Source organism: Arvicola amphibius, chromosome 14 (genome assembly GCF_903992535.2).
Source record: "Arvicola amphibius chromosome 14, mArvAmp1.2, whole genome shotgun sequence".
Lineage (NCBI taxonomy): Eukaryota > Metazoa > Chordata > Mammalia > Rodentia > Cricetidae > Arvicola > Arvicola amphibius.
Genome location: NC_052060.1, coordinates 5,597,915 through 5,618,798, shown reverse-complemented (window position 1 = coordinate 5,618,798; position 20,884 = coordinate 5,597,915). Strand labels below are relative to the sequence as shown.

At 53.9% G+C, this 20,884-nt stretch overlaps 1 protein-coding gene across 42 annotated transcripts; it reads right to left on the bottom strand.

Annotated features, from left to right (window-relative positions):
* Positions 1–4,868: 4,868 nt before the first annotated feature.
* Celf3 (CUGBP Elav-like family member 3) lies at positions 4,869–15,910 on the bottom strand. Of its 42 annotated transcripts, none has more exons than XM_038312173.1 (13): positions 15,724–15,910; positions 14,630–14,712; positions 9,920–9,968; positions 9,382–9,510; positions 9,188–9,267; positions 8,153–8,296; positions 7,889–8,030; positions 7,526–7,675; positions 6,905–6,970; positions 6,542–6,594; positions 6,436–6,463; positions 6,044–6,187; positions 4,869–4,996 (listed from the first exon to the last, which is right to left on the bottom strand). In XM_038312173.1, exons 1-13 carry the CDS (start codon positions 15,866–15,868, stop codon positions 4,869–4,871), a joined length of 1,341 nt encoding a protein of 446 aa, XP_038168101.1. In that variant the 5' UTR covers positions 15,869–15,910. The 42 variants fall into 42 exon arrangements, with proteins under 42 accessions (XP_038168101.1, XP_038168071.1, XP_038168110.1 ...); XM_038312143.1 differs by having other exon boundaries at positions 6,436–6,460; positions 6,536–6,594; positions 9,382–9,509; positions 9,916–9,968; positions 15,724–15,868; XM_038312182.1 differs by having other exon boundaries at positions 6,887–6,970; positions 15,724–15,868.
* Between the last annotated feature and the right edge of the window lie 4,974 nt (positions 15,911–20,884).

Here is a 20,884-nt window from a genome sequence, read left to right as displayed (position 1 = left end):
AGAGGCTGAGCCTGGTGGGGGCGGGGTGCATGCCATTAATCCCAGCACCAGGAGGCAGCCTGGTCTTCAGAGGGCTCCAGGACAGCCACGGCTACACAGAGAAACCCTGTCTTGAGAAACCTAAATACGTAAATTTTAAAAATAGAGGCTGAAAGGTGAGAAAGCAAAGCTTTTCTAGAACCAAGACATTGGGTTAGATTTCTTCAGATTCTCCTTGCAGGGAAGCTTGGCCTTCAAGGGAATTCTTGGGTCACAAATACTTGAGACCCAAGAAGTAAAATGCTTATTCAAAAAGACCATGACTTTTAAATCAGCAAAGAACGACAACGGGTAGGGACAGCTCACGTGTGTGTACATTTCCCAGCTTTGACATTATAGAAAGGGAAGAGGAGAATATGAGCTCCTCCAGGCTTTCCCCTGCTGTGCCCTTGTCAGCCCTAGTTTCTGTACCAGGATATTTTCCTCAGTGTTGGGTTTTTGGTTCTACAGTTAAAATGACGTCTATCTCATCTGTTATTGTGCCACCTACACTCCTCTGCCTCAGCAAGTTATTAGAAGGACACACTAGACAGTGACTGAGGTGCTGCCACATCCACCTACAAGCAGCCCGGGAGCAGGAGGGAGGGGACACAGTCACCTTGGGAGATTCTCTTGGTCTGAAACTCACCTCTCATCTTGGTTCTGACCTATAAACTGTAGTAAAGCTGAGATAGCTCTGGGGGAAACTCCCAAATACTAGCTGCCAGCTCCTGTTGGCCTTACCCTGACTTCTTGTCACCACGTAGATGTGCGCACACGGTCCATCTCTTAAGATTTCAGGTGCCTTATTAGCTGAGCGTCCTGCCTGAATCTTTACTCTAAGTGGTTGGTCTTCATTGCCAGTTTGACTGGATTTAAAACTGACCTAAGAGAGCATGTCTTAAGAGGATGAACGAGAAAGGGTACCCTGGTGTTGGTGGGTGGCACCATCCCATGGTCCACAGTTAATGAAAAAAGATAAAAGGTGATCTGCTCGAGCAACATAAACCAGCCACCTCCTCCTGCCACCAACATGGGCTCTTCTCCTGCCATGTGCATGTAAGTCTCGGCCCTTGAGTTACTGCTTGTCACAAAAGGAAGGACTATAGAAAAACAGCACCCCATTCTTGATCTCTACCACACTGAGACTTGCTTTTCCTTGAAGCCACACCCAAATGCATCTCCATAGTGCTGTGTGTGTCTGTGTGTCTGTCTGTCCAGGCTGGCCTCAGAACTCCTGTGTCCTCCATGTCAAATCTCCCACGTGCTAGAATTACAGCCATGTGCTGGTGTGCCTGCCTTCTTCTAAACTATGGACCCTGCTAAGAGGAGAGGGGAGGGGAGAGGTGAGATTAGCTCTGAGGAGTTACACATGGCTCTAAGTTTCTCTTTTGCCCTGGTATTTACCCCCACCCCACGCTTCCTTCTCTTCCTCCCTTGCTTTCTTTCTCATTACCTCTGTGTTGGTGTAGAGGGCCCTGGGCAGCCTTGGCAAGTGTTTTCCCACCGAGCTATATCCCCAGCCCTCAGTCACACTTCCACTGAACAGCTCTGGCCTGAGGCCAGGTCATAACTGGATGAGGACAAGTCTATAAGAGCCTGGGGAGAGCTGCTGCCTACCAGTGGACCCTGCCCAGTGAAGGGAGCCCACACCACATGATCCCTTGGTGTGACAAGTAAAAGCATTCTTGGGAAAGAATCATAGGAGCTGACTTGGAGACCTGCCAGCTGGAGCGCTCCAGCACCGTTTGACACTGCTGGCTATCTTCACCTCGGGAACAGGTGAGAAGACAGCAGCTGGACAGGTGTTCAGCTTCCACAGCTTCCTCTTTCTGGCATTGTGACTCTGGGAAAAGGAGCTAACCTTCCAAACATCTTCCCTGCCTGCTGCTAATTGCCTCCTGCCCAAAGGGCTTCTGGAGAATGAGGAATGAACATTAATGGTCAGCACGGGTGTTGACCACACGCACACAGCAATGGTAGTGTTAGCCAGCTCCTAGAGTCACCGGAAAGAAGACCCCAGCCTTCAGGGAGGCCTGCTGACCAGTGCTCACTCCTGTACTCAGCTGCAGGTCCTTCCACTGTGCTTGACTCTGAAGAGCATTCTAGAATCAAGCCCCCAAAGACGAATGAAGTTATGAGCAAGGCTTGACCATAGCAAGGGCTTGATCTTCCTCAAAATTCTGTCTCCCTAACCCTAATCTTCCTCCCTCCTTCCTTCCCTCCCTCCCTCCCCAATGTGAACACCCTACTCTCAACCTTCCAAGACTCATATTGGGTGCTTTTAAACTTCTTTCTTTATTTAGACAGAAAAGACCAACTTTTCAAAAGTAAAAATAAATAAATAAGTAAAGCATAGAGAGTGTCAGAAATCGACCCCCCTTCTCGCCCTCTACCATCCCACCCCCACCCATGTTCTTCTCCCTAAAACTTCTTCCTAAAGAAAATGATCAGGTAATAAACCCCTTTAACCCTCCCCACACCCTTCCTCCCAAATACCCAGTTACCCCCAAAGCAAAGGGAGAAATCAAGAGAGAGAGAAAAAAATCCAAGGGCAACATTGTCTAAACTCCCAGAAAGAGGGCGGCAGCGCCTGCTGGTTGGGCTGGGTGAGGCCCTGGTGGTCCTGGTACTCACATGGAGGCCAGCAGAGACAGTAAACATTTTAGGGATTCAGGGAAGGTCTTTTCCTCATGAAAGGAGGGTCTCTGTGACTGGCTGGCAGAGAGACAGCCCTCAGGGCTCCCCCACACCCTCCTTTGAGGGGCTCTTGGGGGAGGCAGTGAGTGTTAGGGCTAGGAGCCTGGGATTTGGAGACATCCTACGTCTAGCTGAGGGTGGAGGAAGATGTGAGAGCCAGCTTCTGAGAAGCCCCTACGGTGCAGAGGAGGCTGGGGTGAGAACGCTTGGGAGAGAGGATGCCTGGCCGCCCTCGTGGGCCTGTACAGCTACTCCAGGCCTACTGAGGGAGACAAGTGCGAACGGTGGGTGCAGAGGCCCGACTCGAGCCTTAGCAGAAGGCAGATATCCCTGGGCCTTCAAGCCTATTCCTTGCTTCCTCACAAAGGCCAAAAGGGCACTGGGGAGGAAATAGGCTCTTGGAGCCAGGGAAGCAAAACCATGGCCCTTGAGAGAGGCAAGGTGGTGGGAGTGAGCCAGGTCCTGGACCCTTAGGGCCACGAAGCAGCTTTTGCCCTAGAGTCCAATCAAGGCCCAGGGCAGATGTGCAGAGAAGGCCGGGGCCAGTCATGGGAAGAGAGTGCCCTTCCTCTGGTATCTCCAGACCTGTGAAGAAAGGAAATCTGGGTGACGCACAGGGAAGATGGCTAATACTGGTCATGGGTTCCGGGAAGGGGGCGGGTGGTGGCAGGGAGTGATGGCACCTATGATGGGGCTACTTGAGAAAGGCAGGCCATCAGAAAGGCCATGTCCCAACAGAACCATCCGCTCACCTCCCCCATCCCTCCAGCTATGAGGGCATAGAGCAGGGAGAGAGAAATGGGGAAGAAAGGGTGGAACAAAATAGAAGCTGAAGCTATTAGGAAGAAACACCAGATAGAGCTAGAGGGGAGAGCGGCAAAGGAATGAGACACACAGGCAGGCAGAGATAACTAGAAGGAGAAGAGGGTGCACAGACAAGACAGACTCCTGGAGAGGGGAGCATCCGCAGAGACTGGGGTGACCCAGGAGGGGCTTAGGGATGGGGTGACACCACCCCTAGCCCTAAGGCACTGTTCTCATTCCTTTTTGGAAAGGAACAAAGGAAGCAAGAGAAAAATGCACAGACCACAGACCACAGTCACCAACCACTGTTGACCAAGCACATCCCGCGAGCTGCCCCCGGCCCTGAGCCTGGGCTGGGGGGGCGCTTCCCTCCACAGCCCCTCCCCAGATAACAAACAATTGGCTCCAAAGACAACACGCTCGTTCCATGCAACTTACAGGGGCCCGGAGCAGGGGTCCGGGATGGGGGCTTCAGCCGACAATGGACACGGACCCTGGGCTGGGGGCCCCCAGGGTGGGGGGAGTTAAGCAGCCAGGATTGGGGGGAAAGGGGAGAAACAGAAATGTGGGTATTGTTCTTGGGTTGTGATTTTTTTCAAGGTTTGGTCCAAAGGAGATTAAACAAATCAAAAGTAGCCAGGGTTCACAGCTCTGTGCCCCAAATCTGAATGGCAGCCTCACTGGGGTAGAGGGGCCCTACTCAGTACAAATCCCAGGTCTGTGCTATGCCACTTTCTCCACTAAGCCAAGCCACGCCCACTCCCATCTGTATTGTGTTCTGCCCCAGAGTCCACAGCCCTGGGAAAATCACCTGCAGTTCAGGGCAACAGGCAACAGGACCTGAGTGTCCCCACTTCTTGGGAGAGAAGGTTTCCGAACCAAGAGGCTCTATGACCCTCCAGTTCTCTAAAGCAGCCTCCTGCCTCCCCCAACCTACTTCACTAATTACATCCAACCCAAAGGAAAACCAGAAAAGAGAAAGACACAGACACACAGACACTGACCAGACAAATAAGACCAGATTCTGTGGAAAACTCCGGGAGCAGACATAGGTGTAGACTTGGCTCTCCCTGGGATTGTGTGTTTGTGTGCACACGTGCTCATGCACGGGTGTGTGTTGTGTATGTGTGTGTGCGCGCACGTGTGTGTGCGCGCGCGCACGTGCGTGCTTGCAGGAGACACAAATGACTCAGTAGCTGAGGGAGTGGCCCAGATCCCACTTTGTTTTGCCCAGCATCATGGTGGGTCGGTAGTGGAAGAAAGGTGGGGGTTCACTTAAGGGGTCTGGCCCCAGTGTGGAGTCTGGAGATGAGGTCACAGGACAAAGCAGCACCCACCTGAAGCCCTTAGTAGGGCCTGTTTGCATCCTTAGGCCGCTTTAGCTGGACTTTGAGGCGCTTCATGCCAATCTGGAAGCCATTCATAGCCTGGATGGCAGCCTGGGCACTGGCCGGATTGTCGAAACTCACAAAGCCTGGGGTGAGAAGGGCATAAGGCCGGCCTGGCCCCACAGCGCTGTCCAGCCGTAGCGCCAGGGCTACTTGTTTGTTTCCCAGCACCACCCTGCTCCTTCCGAGCATCTTTAAAACCTAGAGACCTGCCTGACACACAGTAGGCAGTCAGAAAGAATTGGTTCATGATAGATTTAATGAGTGAATCCAGTCCAGCCATTCACAATCTAGGATGTGTTTCCCAGTGTTCATTGAAAGGTGACCCTTAGCCTGAAAGCTCTCAGAACCTACCCTTTGAGAACCCTGTAAATGGCTTTTGAAGCAAGGGTCTGAAACAGGCTTCCAGCTGAAACCTACGTCCTTTGGAAATCTAATATCCCTAGACTACATGAAATGGAGTTGGCTCGTGTGTGTGTGTGTGTGTGTGTGTGTGTGAGATGTGAACATAGGATCTCATGCCACTGCACATGTGTGTGTGCATGTGTGTGTGATGTGAACATAGGATCTCATGCCACTACACGTGTGTGTGTGATGTGGACATAGGATCTCATGCCACTGCACATGTGTGTGTGAGATGTGAACATAGGATCTCATGCCACTGCACATGTGTGTGTGAGATGTGAACATAGGATCTCATGCCACTGCACATGTGTGTGTGCATGTGTGTGTGATGTGGACATAGGATCTTATGCCATGGCACATGTGTGTGAGATGTGAACATAGGATCTCATGCCACTGCACATGTGTGTGTGCATGTGTGTGTGATGTGAACATAGGATCTCATGCCACTACACGTGCTCAGATTTCTGAGCTACATCTCTAGCCCCAAGGTTGGTTCTTAAGGAGGAAGATGAAGCTATGATGTTTTTACAAGAGCCGGGCTTGGGTGGCAACTGTATAGGCTGGTGGGTGTGTTGGAGATCGTTCTTTTGTGGTCTTGTATAATCAGGTTTTCAAATGCTGAGCTCATTGAGACCCTCCCTAAATGCCTCCAAATGTGGCAAACTTTGTTCTAAGTTAGAGTTCAAACAAAAATGTCCATGGGGTCTTTTGGATCATCATGTTCTTACCAAAACATTTGCTCTGGTTGGTGGCCCGGTCAACAAAGACTTTGGCTGAGATGACATGACCAAAAGGGACAAACATCTGGAGGATCTCTGAGTCTGTGAACTCCTGGGGCAGGTGGTAGATGAAGATGTTGCAGCCATCAGGGCCTGGGTGGCAGCAGAGATAGAAGGGATAGCTCAGAGACTGGGAAATGCAGACTGGATCATCAGAGGTGGGGGCGGGCAGCTGCAGAGAGTAGCTGCCGATCCAGGCCCCCGGCAGTGTGGGACCAGGGTCCCCATTCCTTCCATCCTCACACATAGGGCCAGAGCTGAGTTTGGCGCAGAGCTCGGGAGTACCCAAGCCCACAACATGGGTGGTTCACAGCTATCAGGACCCTGCCCCTCTCTGGCACCTTCCCGTTGTTGCTGTTGTTGTTGCTGCTGCTGCTGCTGTTGCTGCTGCTGTTGTTGCTGCTGCTGTTGCTGAGGTGGTGGTGGGGGCTGCTGGGCAACCAGGGCTGGAGGCTGCGGGAACGCAGGTGCAACCAGGCTGTAGGCTGCAGGATAGGCTGCTAGGGTAGTGAAAACAGGAAAAGCAAATGGGGTTCCCCCGACCCCTTACAGCCAGCCTTGTCTCCCTCCCCAGCCCAGTCCAGTGGAATCCACAGGACTGAGAGTATCAGGGAAGGGGCTTCCTCAGATCAAGTCCCGGGGTGCTTTCTCAAGCATCCACTCTCACAGGCACAGCTTGTCAGGAAAGCCTGAGCACGTGGTTAGCAGAGAGTGTCGAAGAAGGCTTAGATGTATGGTTTCTAGGTCGGCTCTCCTCACGCCGCCGTCCCGCCCATCTGCGCATGCGCAGGCCCGGGCCCGTCTCCTCACCTGTGTAGTGCTGCATTCCCGCATAGGCCTGCTGGAGAGGGTCCACAGGGGCAGCAGGGCTCTGGGCTGAAGGGAGCACCACAAGCCATGAGTGGGGTCTGGGATGGGACACGATGGGAACCCCACCAGCGTCCCTCTCAGCTGACAGAGCTTCATGGGGTAGGGGTGAGGGGTGAGATGAGAAGGGGAGATGCTTATGACAGTAGGAAAAGGGAAAGAGCCCAGTGTCGCGTAGACAGGTCTATGACTGACTATAAATTGCTCTACCTCTCAGCCTCAGCTGCCCTAGCCAAGAACACAAAGAATGCCAGGTAAAGTAAGTAGCACATGACTTTAATCCCAGTACTTGGGAGGCAGTGGCAGGCGGATCTTTGTGAGTTCCAAGCTAGCCTAGCCTACGTACTGAGTTGTGGGAAAGCCTGGGCCGCACAAAGAGACCCTGTCTCAAAAACACTAAGAACAGAACAGAACCCTAGGAGCACTCCTGCCCAGGAAGAGAGCAAGAAAAGCACCGTAAGCCCTGGGGTTGGAGAGGGAAGGTGGGAAGGTGTGTCATGGCTGCCGGCATGGGAATGGTGGCCTGGATGGCTGATGGAGCAAGGTGGGCAGGCAGAGCCCCACCTGGGTAAGGGTGAACCCCGTTGGGATACAGAGCATCAGGGGCAGGCTGCCCTGCGGGCTGGGTGGGCACCGGGCTGTAGCCGTTGACGCCCAAGGCAGCAGGGATGGCAGAGACGGGCGTGGCAGCAATGGCAGGAGGGGTGCTGGTTCCTAGGAAGGAGAAAATGGTAGCGACAGAGCAGAGACAGGCACACAGATGCAGAGAACCAGCTGACACATCTGGGGGCAGGGTGGAGCAAGCGGCCATTCTCTGATCCCAGCACCTCTTGGACCTGGTGGCTTCCCCTGCTCACGGTCACCATGCTATCATTATCTGCCCAGCTGTGTTTCTCCCTAGCCCTACCTGCTTAGCACAGGCCTTACCTGAGGATGGAGTGATAGGGGTGGCGATGAGGCCATTGGCATTGATGGCAGCCACGTGCTGCATCTGTACGGCAGCCATGGTGGCCATAGGGCTGAGGTAGGCACTGTGAGCTGCTACCAGCGCTGCCTGCTGCTGCATCAGCTGTGGGATGGGGAGAGGAGAGTAGGGCCAGGCCCCCAGCACTGCTGTCCATCTCCCTCCCGAGCCCTGCTGTTTGGAGGGTGGGCCATGAAGGACATTGGGGATGGAGGGGGCATGCTTACGGCCTGGGTGTAGGCGCTGTAGGCTCCAAACTGGAGGGCGATCGGGCTGAACATGCCCAGCTGGGTAGCCACCTGCTGCATTCGGCGGAGACCTCGCTCCTTCTCCGTGTCAGCAAACTTTACCACCAGGCTGGATGAGGCACCCTGGGCACAGGCCCATGTGTCAGAGGCAGAGTCAACGTCTGCTCCCTAGGGCCTCGGCGCCTGCTCGTAGACCTCTTTGGGAGCACAGCCATCACAATACCCAGTCCAAATGGGATCCTAATCCCACCGTCTCCCTGCACCCGGTTTGTAAAAGGCTAGATAGAATTGAGGAGTGTGAAGTTAAATGCTCAGACTGGACGGGTCTGTGGGGATGGAGGGGACAGCGCCGAGAGGCGCCCGTGCTGGCTGCCCACAGTGGATTAGCTGTGGGGAGTGTTAATCTGACAGCTGCGTCATCTCCCTGCTGTGACTCCAGCCACACACCCCAGGTCTCGCAGAGTGCTCAGTGATGCCACTCCACACTTTCATGCTAGCCTGAGCCAAATCGAATTCCAAGGATTGTCACAGAGTCCTAGACTCTCTGAGCTGAAGGGCCCAGGGCTCAGTTCTATCAGATGCTGAGTCCTCTTCCTGTCCGATGCCCACCCTGCCTCTGCTAGAGAGCCTGGAGCTGTGGGAAGCCCCACATCTTTTGGAAGCACCTAGTTGGGTTCCCGCTAGGAACTCCGGCTAGCACTCAAGTGACCCAACGCTAACATCAGGAGCAGCAGTATCAGTGTGCTGGGCAGGTGGGGCCTCTAAGCAAGGGTCCTGACACCCCAGAGAGCAAGGTGGGGGGAGGGGAGGGTAGAGAAGAGGTGGGAGGTAAGACCGAGGAATGGAGAAGCTGGAGGAGAGTAAGAGAATTCGGACTGGAGATGAGTAGGTGTAGGGTGCAATATTTAATTCATTGATTCTTTTGCAAAAACTTAAAAATAATAAATCAGAAGTCCTATCTTAAATAGAATCTTGCTCTATGCTAGGGCCTGGTGGGTGGGGAGTGGGGCTCACCGGCAGGGTCCGGCTGCTGTGAAGGGTGTTGATGGCTGCCTGGGCCTCAGCATGAGTCTGGAACTTCACGAAGGCACAGCCTGGGGTGAACGAACATTGGGGTGGAGAAGAGGGTGAATGCCTACCTCTGGGCGTACCTCACGTGAGGGCATCCTCTGGGGTTCCGTGGACAAGGGAAGCTGTGGGAAGGCTACCTTTGCTGGTCCCATCTGGCCCCCGAAGCACAGTGCACTCGTCTATGGTCCCAAATGGTTCAAACATCTTCCGGACGTCCTCATCTGTCTGCTGCTTTCCTAGCATCCCCACAAAGAGCTTCCGATCTTCTGGGGGCGGGGCATAGGAGGGGAGTAGTGTTCAGGACCTCCTGACCATTCTCCCAGCCTTTCACCTTCTATGTGTACCTGCTGCTCCTGACAAGACTCCCCCGTCCTGGGGGACAATAACTCTAGGTGTAAAGGAGTGATAGCTGAAAATTGAGATTCAGTAATGGGCAGTACTCTCATCTCAGGTCAAGAAAGAAGGACTTGAACCTTGGCCTCATTTTTGTCATCTCTGCGAAGGGGTCAGACCTCGCCTCCTACCACAACACTGGCCCATCCCTTAACCCCAGCCTGAGACAATTCTCCAGTACCATCGGCCTTCCTTCCTTAGCAGAGGACACCCTTCATCTCTTTCAAACCCTGGGCCTGAGGGTAAGAGGAAAGGGGATGAATCCAAAGTTATAGAACCTACCTCCTCGACTCTCGCTGTCGGCCGGCTTGACCTGGATGGGCCTGTTCATCTATAGGAGAGAAAAGAAGGAAGCTGGCAGGACCTCCTTGGAACATCCAAGAGCCCTCCCCTGCTGAGATGGCCAGAGACTGATGGGAAGTTGCCTCAGCCCTCTAAGATGATGGGAAGGAAAGGGCAGGGCTTGTCTAGGACTCAGACCTGAAAGGATTAAAGGTACTGAGGAGAGGGGATGTGTTGGAATATGCTCATGGGTGCAGCTCTGGACTCAGGTTGGCCTCAGAATGCCTGGGCCACCACCCATAGGTGTTGCTCTCTTAGGTGAGAAATGCCCGTCCATAGGACCCAGCTCTTAAGTCAGGGCTCAGCCAAGGGCCTGATCAACCAGAGCTGCCCCCATCTGCAAAGTAGGAGCAGAGGCTATCCCATGGAGAAACCCCAAGGAAGGATGAGGGAGACCCCCACGGAGGCCTAGAATTCCTTCTAACCACTGGAGGTGTGTCTGCCTCTCTTTCTGCTCCCCTACACCCCTTGACCCCAGGGGGAAGGCACTCGGGCAGCACAAAGGGAGCAGATGCCCAGTCTCCGTGGCAACGGGAGAATGCGCACCATGGCAACCGCCCACTCAGCCTGATTTATCCATCCCCGTCGCCCTGGCGACCGTGGTGATGTCATCACTTCTGCTTCTCCACACACACCCAGAGAAGGACTGGGGGGGGGGGTGGGAACAGGGTATGCTGGGGTGGAGGATTGGGGAGGGGCTGGAAGGTGGGGGAGGGGCCCAGGAAAGCTTCCTGGTCCTAGAGGGAAGTGAGTCCTGCAGGGGCCACACTGCTTGTTCTCCTGCTTCCTCCTCCAGAACCAATCCATGGTCCGAAGAGCCGAGAAAGCTGAAGGAGCCGAGGCTCTGTGCTCCCTTTAATCCTCCCTGGCTCCCTGGTTCTCCAGAGCGCTCGCTACCTTCTCCCTGACACCCACAGTATCACCCTTTGTTCAGTGTGGGTGGAAAAATTCCTACTTCTATTCCCCGTGTCTTGTTTGGTGAGTGGACTTGGGAAACTCCCACAAGTTGATTTCCGTAACCAAGATGGCGAGCGTGGTAGTGGCTGGAAAGCGAAAGTGGTCAGGATTCAGCGCTGGATTTCTGTCACTAGTGAGGACTTTGACTGCTAGGGTCACACCCAGTCCACTCCGGAGACCCACAGTCTAAGACAAGCATCATTTACATGCTAAGAGTGAGGCTAAGGGTAGGCTAACCAAAGTCATTTAACAAGTAGACCTAGGTCCTAGGAGCCCTGCCTTTTGCTAGGAGCCATGGCTAAATCATTTCTCTCCACTGGGCTTCAACTTCCTCAAGAAGACAGACCAGGAATTCTGTAGTCAGGTGCACTTTACCTTTGATCCTCTAGCATTTGGAGACCCTGAGTGATTGGAATTAACAAGGAGAAATACAAAAATACAGCCCCTGGCCGGACTCGCCAGCCAGGTGTTCACAGCCTCAGAGCAAACCTAAGACTCATCTTCAATGATATTCCTGCCCCAGCCTCCCTCCCCCAAATCTCTGGGTCTATGAGCAGCTGGTGGGGGGGGGGGGGGGGGAGGGTCACAGTCTCATAAATCCTCCTGCCAATCTGCACCCCCCAGATTTTACCTCCTGCCAATCTGGGATTATCCCATCTGAGACTCAATCTCCTCAGGAGAGGGAGAGGGAGAGGGAGAGGGAGAGGGAGGAGAGGGAGAGGGAGAGGGAGACGGGGGGGGGGGGGGGGGGGGGGGGGGGGGGGGAGAGAGAGAGAGAGAGAAACATATAGGGGAGGTCTGTGGGCTAGAGACTTATGGTCAGTCACCTCTTCTGTACTGTAACCAAAACAGGAGATTCTCTCCCAGGCCCCACAGCAGCTAGTCAACATCCCCCCTCAAGATGTGGAGACAGTCCAGTCAGGGCCACAGCATGGACATTCTTAGTAATAGCACTAGGCCCTTCCCGACGAGTCTCCAGGGAAGTTGCTGTTCTCTCAGAGACCGAGAACCTGGGAGAGGAAATGATGTGCCTGCCCAGGCTTCCAGCACAAAAATAGCATGTCAGTAAATACCCACGGCTGGTGTCCATTCTCGCAGAGATCACAGCGCAGACCACAGTGTGGACGACCCCCTACAACGCCCTCACAGAGGACTCCCCAGCACCCCCAATGCACATTTCCAGCCCCGCTCCTTCCTGTCCTGGCACTTCCTGTGGGAAGCTCAGTTTTGTTAGCTTGCCTGGGCGCACCTGCCCCCTCCCCTGAGTCCAGCTGCGCTGTGTTTACCTGGCAACCAGGCAGGCGCCGCTTCCCTAGTTACCACCCACCAGGTGATAAGCCCTCCCTAGGGCCTCCCAAAGAAGAAGGGGCTATTGACACTCCAGCCCGCTGCTTGCCCTAACAGAACCACTGTTCAGGTCCATCCCTCTCATCAACAGTAAGATCCCAACTCCAAAAAGAGCTCGCTCTTCCTCGAAATCTAATTTTCTTGAGGGTGCAGATCGGGAGCCCTGCCACTCCGGGCTCCACAGTTCCTGGTGCCCCAGAGCCCACCCTCCTTGCCTCAAGCTGATGGGAATGCCCACATCTCCAGAGTGGGAGTTTGATCCAGAGCAGACGGGGAAAGAATAAGCCAGGCAGAGGCAGCCCCAACAAGCGACTTCCAAGAGGCCACACCCTGCTCAGAAAGGATCAGAAAGGAGCCACCCTGGGAACTCTTCCTGGAGAGAAGCGAGAACGGGACTCAACAGCCACAGACCTGCCTGAAACATCTCAATATGGTAGCGCCTTCTAGATTCTGGGCGACGAAGAAGGGGAGCAGGAAGCAGGTTAAAGTGTCCTCGTTAAAATAGACTTTGCAGGAGGACTTGGAGACAGGAACAAAAAGTTACTGATGGAACTGTGTATTGTATGTACACACACACACACAGCCCTGACGGGGCAAATGGCAGGGTAGAACACCTGGTAGGGTACAAGGCAGGAGTTTGCTTCAGGTGTCTGCTCCCTTGACTGCCCTGTGCCAGCTTTCTCAACCCCTTAGCATGTGATTCTCCTGGAAGAACAGAACCCCGCATTTCCTATTAGAAACTCTATCAGTCCTTCTGGATTCTGTCAACTGTGGCAAAGGCCACCGTGGGAACTTCGTGTCACCTGGGAGGTCTGGAGCAAAGTGAGAGGAGCATTCTTGGCAGGGGCCTTCCCCCACTCCCGTGCCCAGCCCACTGTGATTTCAGGAAAGGCAGGCAGTGTCTTATCTAAGACAGAGTTTCGCCTGAGCTTCAGAGGCAACTGGAGGGGACAGATACAGGGGAGCTATCCCTAGCTGGTACTCTGCCTTTTGGGGCGCCTGCCCAGCTCACACTCTCATTCATCCAAGTCCCTTCTCTGGCCTTTTTTGGTCTCCTTCCGCTGACCCTCCAGTTCCTGCAGAAGCTCTGAAATGAGGAACAGGAAACCCACAGCAGTGGAGGTAAAAACTGATTTGTGAGGGCCCTCCAGAGAGGAAAAGGAGGGAAAGTTGGAACCCAGCAGTTCGCATGTACCCCTCCCCAGGCCTGTAAGGTGCTCATATGCGCATGCGCATGAACATGCTCATTCTAGATCCCTTGGCCGGCTCGCTAGTATGCACCTACCATGAACCGGCCCTCCACTCTGGGCAATGGCGGTTCCTGTTGGTCGGGATAAGACGGTGGGGAGGGCTAGAGGGGACCTCCAGAGAGTTTGAAGTCGGGGGCGGTATAAGTAGTTCTATTTTCTATATCCCCACCCCATCTGTTTTGTCTGTTTCCTTTCAGGATGGTCAGTCAGTACCATGCTCTGTCCCACGTGGGGAAGGCGTGGAGGCTAGGACAGATGTCTCCAACCCCCAGACAGTGCTGAGCCAAGGTTTGCCGTGGGCAATGAGGCTTCAGGAAAGGCTACCTGGTACTCACAGTCTGAGAGCCAAGAGAAGCAGAGACACCGGCAAAGGGGCTGGTGGGGGGAGGGGGAAGCTTCTAGAGGTTACCAGCTCAGGCTGGTAGGAGGCTGGCTCAAGAGACAAAGAAATGTAACTTTGCAAGAGGGAAGCCACCTCAGAGTCACCTCTGCTTCCCCGACTTCCCTGGGCATTTGGTGGGGTCAAGCCTGCTCTTTAAAGACCATGTCAGCTCTTCCCTTGCCTGCTGTCCCCAAATTCATATCCGCCTCAGACCCTGCTCAACTTTGATGCCCTGTGGCTCTGTTTGGAGTTCTTCCTGGGAGACAGGAAGGGAGCCTGCGTGGTCTCAGAAGCCAGCACGGAACAGTCCAGCAGGCCCAGCTGCCTGTTCTCAGGGAAGCACCCCTCCCCCCCTCACAGCCACCCAGCCTGCCTTATCCAGTACCACAAAAGAGCGCCTGGGCGCCTCGCGCTCCCTCTGACACAGGTGTCCAGTCTACTGTGCAAGCCTCCCATACAGCTAGGTCCTCCCTCTAGCGTGGCCTGGGGACGGACTGAGGAGTGGGGGAGGAGCGGCACGCACCCCCCAGAAAAGGTCCCATCCACTCCAGGAATCATTCTTTCCCACACATCTACAGAAGGAAAGGATGCTAGAAGGGTTTCCCGCTGATGACAAGAGGTGGAAAATAGCTCAGTGTCCTGGGAGGGCTGAGGGTCCTCTGCCACTCCCGAGACTCTTCTCAGCCCCCTGACCCTGCAGAGCGCAGAACTCACCCCTGGGAGAGTCTTCTGTTCGTGCAGGGCACTCTGGGCCTTCAGGGCTGAATCGCGGGCACAGTATGTCAGGAAGGCACATCCTGAGGAGACACAGGTGGAGAGGCAGAGTTGGAATGAGTCCCCAGTTTCCCCTTCCTAGGGTTTCGGATGGGGAAGGCGTTTCCCCTTCTTGCCATCTCTGCCGGCTGGGTTGGGGAGGCATCCCAGAGGGATAAAAATTATACCCTTTTTCTGGAGCAGAGACCTGAGGTGAGGGACACGGGCGGGGGAGCATTTGATGTGTTGAGAGACGGGACTGGGATAGGAAGAGCAGTGATTTCCAAGCAGGTAGGGCTCTCTCTCTCCCCCTCTCCCTCCCCCTTTCTCCTCCTCTTTCCTCTCTCTTCCCTTCTTCCCTCCATCTTGGCCATCATCACCCTCTCCTCTTCCATTTCCCCGATTTCTCAAGTCTCGTAAACTCCATCAGAGGCAGGTGCGGGCTGTGCATGGAGAAGGAAGAGGAAAAGCAGCAGCCGGAAGTGCTTTTTCCTGAGCCCTGAGAGCGGGGAGGTGGTGTGGCCCGGGTTCCCAGCATCTGGAGCTCTCCAAGTGCTGATCCCAGGCCAGCCCCGTTTAGCAGCGCAGCTCTTGGAGAGCCCTGAGGAGCATTTTCCTAATAACTTTCTAAGTCCTACAAACCTTGTCCAGTCTCTCTTCCCCACGTCCTGTCCCTCTCTTCTGCTCATCACTTTCAGCCTAGGCTGCCCTGGCTTGGCTATACCCCACTCTTTCTAGGTTGAACACCTGGCCGGCCGTTCCAGCATCATCTGGGGCTACTCACACCGTCAATTTTGGTCCTCTCTCCTCAAACTTGTCCCTCCGGTCCTTCTGGAGTTCCTCCCATGCCATCAACACCCTTCTTCATCTCTATGTACAGTTCCTCTTAGTTTTCCACCCCGAAGTCCCTGTCACTCCACTGAGTTCTCATTCAGCTCCTCCATCCAGTCCCCAGCCCCTGAACTCTGCTTCCAAGTCATTCCTTCCCAGCCATTCCCTCCCTCTGGCTTTCTCCATCCTTGCTGCCTCCTCTTCAGCCTGGCCTGACCCCTCACCCTTGTGCAGCCCGGTGTACTTGTCCTTGATGACAGTCAACTCGAAGATCCGACCAAACTGCTCGAAGATGGGCTTCAGGTCCTTTTCCTCCAGATGCCTCGGGATCTGCCCCACAAACAGCTTGATGGCATCCGGCTCCTTCATTGGGGCGGCCCAGGAGGAGGGGCCAGGGGAGAGCAGGGAGAGGCCCAAAGACAAGGGAAGCTGCCCAACCAGGAGACAGGTGGTGGGGCCCAGGGGCCCAGCAGGGCCGGCTTTCCCTTTGGCCCCCAACCACAGTGCTGATCAGAGGAGGGCTCTTCACACAAAGGAGGCCTGGGGAGTTGAGGGCTAGGGGTCAGGGGTCTAGGCAGATACTGTCAGGCCACCAGGGGGCATAGCCCAAACAAATGATCTCCCTCCCAGAGATCTGGCAAATATCCCAGGACGGGGGTCAGGGCAGCTAAGCCCTGGGGCGTTTGGGTGGTAATAGGAGCGCTGGAGCGCAGAGGGCGGGAGCAAAGGCACAAATGCCACAAGAGTCGAGGAAAGAGTAAGAGGAGGGAGATAGGAAGGAGGAGACTGAGGGACTAGGGGCCTGATATGGTTGCCAGCGGCGTCATGAGGGGTCCCTGCTCCTGATGTGGGGCAGGTGACTCTCTCGTTGGCTTCCTAGGGAGGACACCTCCCTTGTGGCTGATCCTTCTGCTGGGTCCGAAGATCCCTGATGCCAAATACTTGATCTCTGATGGCGGCAGGGTTCCGGGGGTCCCTTCTGCCCTATCCCCTTCAGGTTCTCCCTCGACCCCCCTCCCACCCCCACCCTGGATGGTTCCCCGGCCTGGACCGCTGCCGGCTACTTCCGACACTTAGGGCTGCCTTCTTTCCCGGTCACCTGGGTCCCGGAGCTCTGCTCTCCGGCCGCGCTCTCCTCAACAAAAACCTCCCCCCCCCTCCACACCCCCTTCCCCACTCCCACCTCCTTTCCCCTGACATCAATGATGTCAGTCTCAGGGGTAGAATACAAATTCTCTACTCTGGAGAGAGACGCACAACCCAGGCAAGAGCCACTCCCTCTTTCTAATCCTATCCTCCCTGACTCCCTTTCCACCCTAGAAGAGCAGCTGGTCTTGTTAACAACCCTTCCCCCATTTTACTCCCCAATCAGAAATTGGGCAATACACTAAGATGGAGAATTTATAGAGGAGCCCTAAGTTGGGGTCCATTGTTCCGGGGGCTGGAGCTGTCCCCGGTGCTGGAAGAGGAAGCGAAGACCCTTGGGATGGAAGCTGGGGGTGGGGAGTAGAGGGGAGTCTGGTGTTTGGGGAGCCTGAGAATGAGGAATCAAGGAAGGAAGGAAGGAAGGAGGAAGGAAGGAGGAAGGGAGGGAGGGAGAGAGGGAGGAAGGAAGGAAGGAAGGAAGGAAGGAAGGAAGGAAGGAAGGAAGGAGAGAACAGGCAGCAGGTTGAAAAGGGAGGTGTGGATGAGGAAGGAAGCCGTCACAGGGCCTGGGGGACAAGAGCAAACCTGAGGCAGGGAGGAGGAAGGCAAAGGGGTGTGGGGAAAGAGAGATAGTGGAAGTGAGTGAAGAAGGAGGGCTGCATAATTTTCCCGAAAAGAAAGCAAAGGGAACTATAGCAGTCTGGCATTTGCAGACACCCCCTTGCTTCTCTCTGGGGGGTTTGTGTGTATAAGTGTATGGGCTGGGAGCCCAGCTGCTGGCAGCCCTCGCTTGGAAGAAGTCTCTTGAAGACTAAGATTCCCTTTAATTCGGCATCCTACTGCTCAGAGTCTAATGTGGTGTCTTGCTCATACATGCAAAGAACCTGTGGCGTGGAGATTCCTTCTATGGGAACACGCACAGCTGCCAGGCTCCCTTGAGGGCCGAGTACCCAGTGACTCCCTCCTTTGCTCGGTGGCAGATGAGAGGAGCCAAAAAACATATTTAGGGACCATTATTCCCCCCTCCGCCCCCCCCAAAAGAAACCAATTATACTTCAAAACCTGATCATGTGTTCCATGATCCAGAGGAAGGTTGGCCCTCTCTGTTCAAGCACGGTGCCTGCTCGGTGCAGGGTGGGTCTGGGGACATCAGCTCTTAGTGGTAGCGGTCCAGGGTCACCATCCCCACTTCACTGGCAGCTTCTGTAGAACACCTTGCTTCCTGCTCTTCTTATTCCGTTCCTCTACCCAGGGTGGAGCTGATGTCTCTAGAGTGCTGTGGGTGTCTCTGAGACTCCTAGATGCATTCTGGAGGCTTCTGTTCCTGAGTTATCAAAACAAGCAGATTCTTCTTCTGGATCTGAAATAGCAGAACCATGTCTTAGGCATTGTTCCAAACGTGTGAGAGTTCCTAACTTGTTAACACACTGCCCTGTATGATATGGATGAAGACACCAAGGCACAGAGAGGTTAAATAACTTGCCCAAAGTCACACAGCTGGAAACGCGTCCAACTGAGACTCCGGCCTGGGTAGGGTGGGTCCCACACCCAGAATTCCATGTGGGAATGCGGTGATGTGAACCTGGTCTGTCTGTCTGTCTTTCCCTCTGTGCCCCTGAAGCACTGCATGAGACTTAGTGCTTCCTCCTGCTCCCCCAATCCCTGGTGACCTACCATGTCCACCTCCTTTAACCTAGGATTCTGTGGCCTGAAGCTACGACATTCTGGCAGGTGTGTGTGTTTGAGTGAATGTCTGTGTGGAGACTTAATTACACTTCACCATACGGATGTGCAGGTCCTCCCACCAGGGTGCCCTAAAATGAAACAAGAGAGTGATGTAGTGGGGACTCTATGCTGAGTGCCCAGGAGATGCCATGGCAGTGCCAGGCGACCAGGATGTGGGAAGCTCTCTCTCCACAGTAACTTTCCATTCACCGGCCCCACCCCCACTTCTCCCTTCTTGCCTTTCTAATCCGATCTTGGCATTTGTGGAGACGTTAAACAGATCACGCCCTGCGAACATGGAGGAGCCTGTGGATGGGCCCACTGATCTCATTACTCTGTCTTCTCAGCAGGTCTGCCTCCCTGCTGCTCATTCAGGCTTGGGCCTAATCATCTTAATTGAAATATTAAACATCCACAAAAATGAATTTCAATGAACCCTTCTGGCTCCTCCTCCCAAGCAGTAACCGGGAGACGGCTGCAGATGGCAAAGGGTCTCAGTCCTTTGCTCGGTGTCCAGTCTAGATTGGTACTGTCAACCAGACTCCCCAAGCTGAGTGGCTGTGGGCACCATCTCTGAAGTTCTTTCAGTCTTGGGGGATGGGAGCTCTGTGAGGTAAAGACTAAAGAGGGAGCCCCACGACTCAGGAACTCGTCCCCAGGAGCGTCTCTTTGAGCAAACGAGGCTGTAGGCCTTAATTCCCCCAGAGGATTTTCTCTGCCCACTATTGGCAAGCTTGCTCTTTCCTCCTCCTCCTCAGTCAAAGCTAAGCTGCCATGTATGAGAAGATTACTGCCTTTAAGGTGCTGGAGAGATGGTCACTGGCTGCTCTTTCCGAGGCCCCAGGTTCAATTTTCGTCACCTATATCATGACTGACAACTGTCTGTAGCCCCAGGTTCGGTTCCCGTCACCTATATCATGACTGACAGCCGTCTGTAGCCCCAGGTTCGGTTCCCGTCACCTATATCATGACTGACAGCCGTCTGTAGCCCCAGGTTCGGTTCCCGTCACCTATATCATGACTGACAGCCGTCTGTAGCCCCAGGTTCGGTTCCCGTCACCTATATCATGACTGACAGCCGTCTGTAGCCCCAGGTTCGGTTCCCGTCACCTATATCATGACTGACAGCCGTCTGTAGCCCCAGGTTCGGTTCCCGTCACCTATATCATGACTAACAGCCGTCTGTAGCTCCAGTTCCAGGCCGTCTGATACCCTCTTCTAGCCTCTGCAGCAATGCATGCACATGGTACCCAAACACATATGCAAGTAAAACATCTATATACATAAAAATAATTTTTAAATGGGGGCAAAAGTGGTGTCACACGCCTATAATCCCACACTGGGGGTCAGAGGCAGGCAGATCTTTGTGAGATCAAGGCCAGCCTGGTCTATATAGCAAGCTACATGACAGCCAGAGTTACACCGAGAGATCCTATCTCAACTACTCCCAAGAAAGCTGCTAATTTTAAAAATTTATTTACTGCTTATTTATATGTTATTGTTGTATTATTTGATTATTGAGGTGTGTGTGTCATGGCTTGCATGCAGAGGTCAGAAGACAACTTTGTGGAGTCCCCTTTCCTCCTTTAAACATTTTTAAATAAGCCCGGTGATAGTGGCGCACACCTTTAATCCCAGCACTTGGGAGGCAGAGGCAGGTGGATCTCTGTGAGTTCGAGACCAGCCTGGTCTACAGAGCTAGTTCCAGGACAGGCTCCAAAGCCACAGAGAAACCCTGTCTCGAAAAAAAAATTTTTTAATTACATTATCAATTTGTATTTGTATTCGTGGGTGCACACACATGCACACATATTACAATGCATGTGTGAAGAGCAAAGAACTGCTTTTAAGGGTGGAGCCTCTATCCCACCTTTATGTAAGTTCTGGGGAATCAAATGCAGGACTTTAGGTTTGTGTGGCAAGTGTTTTAAGCATTGATCACATTGCCAACCTGTTTGTTTATTGATTTGAGACAGATTTTCTCTATGTAGCCCTGGCTATCCTGGAACTCTCTACACAGACCAGCTAGTCTCAAACTCACAGAGACCATCTTGCCTCTGCCTCTGGAGTGCTGGGATTAAAGGTGTGCACCACCATGTCTGGCTCACCTACTGACTTTTTACGAATTATCTATTTATTTGAGACAGGGTCTTCTGTATCACAAACCAGCCCGAACCTTGCTATGTAGCCCAGGGTGAACTCCTGATCTTCCAGCCTCCATTTCCCAAGATTGCATCCATTTTGGGAAACTACATGTAAAAATAATTTTATTGCCGGGCAGTGGTGGTATATGCTTTTAATCCCAGCACTTAGGAGGCAGAGGCAAGCAGATCTCTGTGAGTCTGAGGCCAGCCTGGCTACAGAGCGAATTCCAGGACAGGCTCCAAAAAGCTAAAGAGAAACCCTGTCTTGAAAAACCAGAAAATAGGGGGCTGGAGAGATGGCTCAGAGGTTAAGAGCATCGCCTGCTCTTCCAAAGATCCTGAGCTCAATTCCCAGCAACCACATGGTGGC